The 8,134-nt window shown below is 47.3% G+C and overlaps 1 protein-coding gene across 1 annotated transcript in view; it reads right to left on the reverse strand.

Moving 5' to 3' along the window:
* LOC104290399 overlaps positions 1-7,785 on the reverse strand; it is a gene marked incomplete at its 3' end in the record, with an annotated part of 27,627 nt that extends 19,842 nt beyond the window's left edge. Inside the window, exons 1-4 of the mRNA XM_009889492.1 lie at positions 7,681-7,785; positions 7,371-7,578; positions 6,004-6,328; positions 4,403-4,692 (exon numbers count right to left, since the gene is read on the reverse strand). Coding sequence (XP_009887794.1) covers positions 4,403-4,692; positions 6,004-6,328; positions 7,371-7,578; positions 7,681-7,785 — 928 coding nt within the window. The remainder of the gene's footprint in view (positions 1-4,402; positions 4,693-6,003; positions 6,329-7,370; positions 7,579-7,680) is intronic.
* Between the last annotated feature and the right edge of the window lie 349 nt (positions 7,786-8,134).

Genomic DNA, 8,134 nt, shown 5'->3' on the forward strand with positions numbered 1-8,134 from the left:
TTTTGCCCTTGAGGAGTGGTGGGCCTTCTGATTCTCAAAAATACTAGCACTCTGCCCCACAGTTGCTGAGCTACTATGCCCAGGTGCCTCTCTAGTGAGCCCAGTTACATGCCCATCCCCCTTCAAATCTAGTTTAAAGCTCTCCATGCCATGTGAGCCATGCCCAGGTTTTCGGGGGGAGCTAGCTGGGGGAGGGGGCAGGAAGTCATGGCTTGGAGTGGGCTGCGGCGGTCCGGGTCCGGTCGGTGAGCAGCAGCACTGTAATCGTGTTTGTATATTCCTTTACCGGTGTTATTGCTATTGTTTTCTCTTCCTTTTGCTGTTCTGTTAAACTGCTTTTATCTCAACCCATGAGTTTTGCCTTTTTCTTCCAATTTTGCCCACGGCTGTGGGAGTTGAGTGGGAGGCCGCATGGTTCTTTGTTGCCGGCTGAGGCCAAACCATGACAAATGTGTAAGTATCTTAGTAAGCATATAGGTATATATCTATATAATCTGATCTATATTTATCTCCTACTTAAGGCTGTGCATACATTCATTTTATTTAACTGTTCTTCTGGTCCTGCACAGTCCCTTACCTGTTCCATGAGAAAGACTGTTAGTGATAGCTTTCAACTGTAACTCCCCAGCTAGAAAACAAAGCAACATAGAGAGGTTTTTTTTGTCTGTATGGGGTTTTCAGGAGGGGAGAGGAGGGAAGAGGCAAAGTGTGTCCAACAGGCAACCCAAGCAAGGCTGCTGCCGCCAGCTGGGTGACTTCGCAGCCTGCAGGAGCTGGATTATCAATCATTTTTAGTAATCATTCCACAGTAGTCAGTGGAACAAAATGTTAGCATGTGCCATCCATGCTTCATTACTTGCACCCAGCCAATGCTACATGCAGACTAGACTCCAGCTCCACAACCTGGTGCAGCCCACTGGAGAGCCCTGGGGGTGAGTCCCATGCTCCCCAGTGTTGAAGTCATGGCAGAGCTCCCCCAAAGGCTTCTCTGTGCCCTGAACTCACCTCCATCCCCTAAGCACTGCTGGGTGCTGTATTGGGTTTGCATGGCAAGGTTTTGGTAGCAGGGTGGTCCACAGGAGGGGCTTCTGTGAGAAGCTGCTAGAAACTTCCACCATGTCCGATAGAGCCAACGCCAGCCAGCCTCAAGATGGACCTGCCGCTGACCAAAGCTGGGCCATCAGTGATGGTGGTGGCACCTCTGTGATAACATATTTAAGAAGCGGGAAAAAAACTGCTGCAGAGACAGCAGCCAAAGAAGAGGAGTGAGAATACGTGAGAGAAACAATTCTGCAGACACCAAGGTCAGTGAAGAAGGGGCATGAGGTGCTCCAGGCTCCGGAGCAGAGATTCCCCTGCAGCCTGTGGTGAAGACCACGGTGAGGCAGGCTGTCCCCCGCCCTGCAGCATATGGAGGTCCACAGTGGAACAGATATCCATCTGCAGCCCATGGACGACCCCGCGCTGGAGCAGGTGGATGCGCCTGAAGGAGGCTGTGACCCTGTGGGATGCCCGCGCTGGAGCAGGTTTGCTGGAAGGACTTGTGACTCTGTGGGGGACCCACGCTGGAGCAGTTCATGAAGAACTGCAGCCCATGGGAAGGACTCACGTTGGAGAAGTTCGTGGAGGACTGTCTGCTGTGGGAGGGACCCCAAGCTGGAGCAGGGGAAGCGCGTGAGCAGCAGAGACAATGTGTGATGAACTGACCGGAACGCCCATTCCCTGTCCCACTGCGCCACCCAGGAGGAGGAGGTAAATTTCTAATAGAGAATGAAGTTGAGCCCAGGAAGAAGGGAGGGGTATGGGGAAGTTGTCTTAATATTTGTTTTGATTTCTCATTACCTTACGCTGATTTGATTGATAATAAATTGAATGAATTATCCCAGGTTGAGTCTGTTTTGTCCATGACAGTAATTGGTGAGTGATCTCCCTGTACTTATCTTGACCTACGACCCTGTCGTGGTTTGGCCTCAGCCAGCAACAAAGAACCACACAGCCGCTCGCTCCACTCCCACAGCCGTTGAACAAAAAAAAGCAAAACTATATTGACAGGGCCAAACTCGTGGGTTAAAATAGTGCAATTTAACAGAACAGCAAAAGGAAAGATGAAAACAAAACAGTAACACCGATAAAGGAATATGAAGCCGCGATTACAATGCCACCACGAAGCCCACCGACCAGACCCGCACTGCTGCAGCCCACCCCCAAGTGGCGACTGCTCTCCTCGCCCCAGCTAGGCCTCTTATAGCCCCGGCATGAGTCACATGGGATGGAATACCTGCCCCCTGCCGGCTCCTTGGGGAAATTAACCCCATCCCTGCTGGAACCAGGACAGGCCCTTTCATTATATTTCTCTCCCCTGTCCAGCTGAGGAAGTGAGTGATAGAGCGGCTTTGGTGGGCACCTGGCATCCAGTCAGGGTCAATCCACCATAGGTGCTTACAAGGACTTCTTCCCTCTAGGACAGAGCTGAGATCCATAAATTGAAAGTATAGGGAAAGCTCCTGCTGTGTTCTGATAAATTAGAAAGTTACAGTACAGAAGGGCAAGGAATTACTTGATTACTTGATTAATTCAAAGGTCTGTGAATTTGGGGATTTTCTTATCCAGAATAAATATAGCTTATTTTTAAACATTTCTCTTTCCTTTGAATCACGCTTCCCATCCTGTTCCACTTCTGACACTCCAACGGGGCAAATAACAAAGTTAGTTGACCTAGGTTGTTACAGCAATAAGTATAGGCAAGAGCCTCTCTGCATACCATTCTTTGGCATAAACTATAAACATAGGGCTTATCACCCTGAGAGAGTGAACATTGTCTGCACAATATGCTGTTAATTTCAGTAGTTAGAGAGGCCCAGCTAAGAAGCGAAGTTACTGACCAAAATTGGTTCTGTTTTACCTCAAACCAGGACATTCCACCCCTTATTCCATATCATTTGCATCTTGCTCAGATAACTATTCCTTTTTATCTATCAAATCTATACGCACACAGATATATATAGATACACGCAGGTAGCAAAAACAGTCCCACCAATGGCTTTGCCTTTGCCCCAAGTAAGAAAAAACCCAAACAGTTTTCCCTAACATATTCCTTTCATGCACTTTATCACTTTCTACAGCATGTAAAAGGTCTGACTAAGCAGGACCAGCTAACAAGGTAGCTTGCAATAAATGCTTATCCCAATTCTTAAAGGTTCCACCCCCCGTTGCCTATCACTTGTCACCAGGGAGAAGAGGTCAGCCCCCACCTCTCTACAACCTCCTTTCAGGTAGTTGTAGAGGGTGATAAAGTCTCCCCTCATCCTCTTCTTCTCCAGGCAAGAAGAGCCCAATTTGGCCCAATTACTTATAAGATTCTTTTTAAAATGAGTCCCATTGTCTGATCAATTCTCTCTGGAGTACCATGTCGCCACAAGACTTGCTTTTCAAGGCCCAGGATGGTATTCCGGGCAGCGGCATGGGGTACGGCATAGGTTTCCAACCATCTGGTGCTTGCTTCCACCATTGTAAGCACATAGCGCTTACCCTGGCGAGTTTGAGGGAGTGTGATGTAATCAATTTGCCAAGCTTCCCCATACTTATATTTCACCCATCGTCCCCCATACCACAAAGGTTTTAACCGTTTAGCTTGCTTGATTTCAGCACATGTTGCACAATCATGGATAACCTGCTCAATAGCATCCAAAGTTAAATCCACCCCTCGGTCGCGGGCCCATTTCTATGTTGCATCCCTTCCTTGATGACCTGAAGTGTCATGGGCACATCGAGCTAAGAATAGTTCACCTTTATGTTCCCTGTACAAGTCTGTCTGGAAAATTTGAGCAGCCTGATTGACTTGTTGATTGTTTCGATGTTCCTCAGTGGACCGACTCATGGCTATACAGGAATCTACATGACATACCTTTACGACTAGTTTCCCAGTCAGCAATATCTTGCCACAGTTCAGCAGCCCAGATGGGTTTACCTCTGTGATGCCAGTTGCTCTGCTTCCACTGCTTTAACCACCCCCACAGAGCATTTGCCACCATCCATGAGTCAGTATAGAGATAGAGTATTGGCCACTTTTCTCATTCAGCAACATCTAAAGCCAGCTGCATGGCTTACACCTCTGCAAACTGACTCGATTCATCTTGTCCTTCAGTCACTTCTGCAACTTGTCATGTAGGACTCCACACAGCAGCTTTCCACCTTTGCTGGTTTCCTGCAATACAAAAAGACCCATCAGTAAACAGAGCATACTGTTTCTCATTATCTGGGAGTTCATTATATGGTGGAGTTTCCTCAGCACGTGTTACCACCTCCTCTGGTGGCATTCTAAAATCTCTGCCTTTGGACCAATTTGTGATCACTTCTATGATTCCTTTTTGAGCTCACTGTGTGATTAAGACAACCCACTTACTCCAGGTAGCATTGGTTACGTGATGACTTGAAGGAACTTTACCCTTGAACATCCAGCTGGTTATAGGGGCGCCAGGGAGCTGGTCTTCAGGACCAATTACTTCTGAAGCAGCTCTACCTCCTTCGTACGCTGCCAAGATTCCTTTCTCAGTTGGAGTATAGTTGGCCTCAGAGCCTTTATATCCTCGACTCCAAAACCCTAGGGGTTGACCTTGAGTCTCCCCTGGTGCTGTCCCGATCCAGTATCGGGAAGGTTCCGTTAAAAATAATCCCAAGGACGAGATTAAGACGCTAAAGGCGGTCAAATATCGTACAACCTTTTACTTAATACTTTTAACAAAGAATAAAGCGCAGGGGAAAGGTGAAGGGAAGGCAAAGGGAGGAAAAGAAAAGGAGGTAAAGGAAGAAAATAAGGAAAGAGGGAGAAAGCTCGCTACTACCACTCTGAGTTCAACAGTTTTTCTGCAGATTCTGTCCGAAGTCTTCAATCATTACACGCTTCATGGAGTCTCAAAAGAGGAGACGAAGCGGAGAAGAAAAGGGGGCGCCAAAAGGCGCGTGCTCCCTTTATATAGGGATCTCACTCATGCACAGATAGACCGTAAGTGCTGCTCTCCTGCAGGCCTCTTCCTGCTCTTTTCGCGCCCTTGGTCCCTGCGCAGGCACATGAGGTTGTCACTTCCAAAACCGTGAAGAAGGTGGTCCTCCCAGGAGATGGCGGCACAGTAGCAATGTCGAGACAAAATCACATCTGGTATTGGTTCTCCACAGGTGCTTTCTGCCAGAGGCTCCAGTTAGGCCTATTGTCCCCGGCTGTGGTGTAGGGCACATTTTTAATGTCCCATCCTGTTTGGACTGGTCCAAGGGCTACTGCATGCACAATCTCTCGTTTAATTTGCTCAAAGGCTTGTCGTTGCTCAGAGCCCCACATAAACTCATTTTTCTTTCGAGTCACTTCATCGAGAGGTTTCACAATCTGGCTATAACCTGGAATATGCATTCTCCAGAAACCCACAACACCTAAAAAGGCTTGTGTTTCCTTTTTGTTAGTAGGTGGGGACATAGATGTTATTCTGTTAATCACATCCATTGGGATCTGGTGACGGCCATCTTGCCACTGAATTCCCCAAAACTGGATCACCCATGCAGGTCCCTTGACTTTACCTCTTTTTACAGCAAAACCTGCTTTCAGAAGAATATTGACTCTACCTTGACTTTAGCACGGCTTTTGACGCTGGCCATCTTGCCACTTAATTCCCCAAAATTGGATCTCTTGTTTAAGGTCCCTTGACCTTACCTCTTTTTATAGCAAAACCTGCTTTCAGGAGAATCTTGACTATTTTCTTACCTTTCTTGGAAACTACTTCTGATGTGTTACCCCACACAATGATGTCATCAATGTATTGTAGGTGTTCTGGAGCTCCACCCTTCTCCAGTGCAGTCTGGATCAGTCCATGGCAAACAGTAGGGCTGTGTTTGCACCCCCGGGGCAGTCGATTCCAGGTGTACTGGACACCCCTCCAGGTGAAAGCAAACTGTGGACTGCACTCTGCTGCTAAAGGAATAGAGAAAAAGGCATTAGCAATGTCAATTGTAGTATACCACTTGACTGCCTTTGACTCCAGTTCATACTGAAGTTGTAGCATGTCTAGCATGGTAGCGCTCAGTGGTGGTGTGACTTCATTCAGGCCATGACAGTCTACTGTTAGTCTCCAGTCTCCATCAGACTTTCGCACTGGCCATATAGGGCTGTTAAAGGGTGAGCGAGTCTTGCTGATCACTCCTTGGCTCTCTAGCTGACGAATCATGTTATGGATGGGAATCAGGGAGTCTCGGTTGGTGCGATACTGTCTTCGATGCACTGTGGCAGTAGCAATTGGCATCTGCTGATCTTCAACCCTCAGCAGTCCCAGAACAGAAGGGTCATCTGAAAGACCGGGTAAGGTAGACAGCTGTGTAACGTCCTCAGTCTCTACAGCTGCTATACCAAAAGCCCACCAATACCCTTTTGGGCCTTTAAAATGCCCTCTCCTGAGGTAGTCTATGCCAAGGATGCAGGGAGCATCTGGGCCAGTCACAATGGGGTGCTTCTCCCAGTTATGCTCCCTTTAGCTTCTAATACAGTCGGTTCTTGAGACCCCCCCTCTTACTCCAGTAATAGTGACAGATTCTGCCCCTTTATGATTTGATGGCAATAGTGTACACTGTGCACCAGTGTCCACCAGGGCTTTATACTTTTGTGGCTCTAACGTGCCAGGCCATCGAATCCACACATGCCAATAAACTCGGTTGTCCCTCTCATCCTCCTGGCTGGAGGCAGGGTACCTCTAATATTGAGCATAGTACCTACAATTAGCAGATGGATTCCTATCCGGACCTGAGCCCTGCTCCCTGTGGACCGGAGCAGCCATTCTCCTGGGAGAGTTCTTTCTTCTATCTCTTTTACCTTGCAAATCACTTACTCGTGCCTGTAGGGCTGAGGTAGGACTTTAATTCAACTTCTTCATGTCCTCTCCATAGTCACAGAGGCAAAAGCACGGGATATTCCATGGCACGTTCTTTCTCTTTTGAGCAGGTTTCATAGGAGAGTGTCTGCTCCTAACTGCTGCGACATGGGTCCATGCAGGGGAAGAGTCGGATCTTTCTTCCACCCTAGACAGTTTATCAGTTTCTCATTTTTCTCAATCATTTTCTCAGTTTTATCATTCAATTTTTCCACAGCTAAAACAGGGAGGGGATGAGAGAGAATGTCTTCATAGTGTCATACTCTGTTAGCCACTTCATTTACAAATCATCCTCAGATAGTCCCCAGATCAGCATTGACAAAGTGTGGGAATACATTGATGGTGCACTCTGCACAAACTTCTGCAACATAGATCGTTTACCTGGCATTTCATCAGGGTCTACATTCACTTGTCAGTCACCATAAATCACCTCTCGCACAGCCAATTCTCTCAGGTATTTAATACCTTTCTCCATGGGGGTCCATTTGCTCGGGCGGCATTCGATATCACCCTTAAAGGGATACCTGCCCTTTAGGGCTGATACAAGTCGCCTCCAGAGACTGAGAGTATTTGACTTTCTCCCAGTCACTTTATCGATACCTCTGTCTCTTGCCAGGTTTTCCAACTGCCTAGCTTCTCTGCCATCTAAATCCATGGTATCAGCCCAATTATCCTAGCATTGGAGCAACCAGGAGATAAGTGTTTCACCTTCATGATGGCTAAAGTCCTTTGTCATATTTCATAAATCCTTCATAGAGAAGGATTTAACGATTACCTCTGCATCCGATTCCTCCTCCTGCGCTGACGCTGCCCAAGAAGGACCCTCTCTCTGATTTGCTTGAGAAGGACCCTTTCCCGGATCTTCTTTAGAAGGACCCATTCCTGGATCTTCATCAGAAGAGTCCTCTCCCCTGGTATCTGGCTTTGTCTGGTCTTTGTCATGAGGGGCAGGGGAATGAACTGACCTCTTTTTTGTTTTCTAGTCACCGAGGCAACTTATACCGGTGCTGATGGAGTTTGAGTAGTGGCAGTGCATGTTGTACAACACCTACTCCTGCACCAAGATTTAATAAGAAACCACCTCTGCAACCCATGCAGGAAAATCAACAATAAAATCATGATTTTAAGAAAGCAACCACCATTTCCAAAATCCAAAAGGCATCCATCCCAGAGCCAATACAATATTGTCTCCAAAAACAACATGATACGTGCTGTCGGTTTTAAACTCT

Source organism: Charadrius vociferus, unplaced genomic scaffold (genome assembly GCF_000708025.1).
Source record: "Charadrius vociferus isolate BGI_N301 unplaced genomic scaffold, ASM70802v2 scaffold1327, whole genome shotgun sequence".
Classification (NCBI taxonomy): Eukaryota; Metazoa; Chordata; class Aves; order Charadriiformes; family Charadriidae; genus Charadrius; species Charadrius vociferus.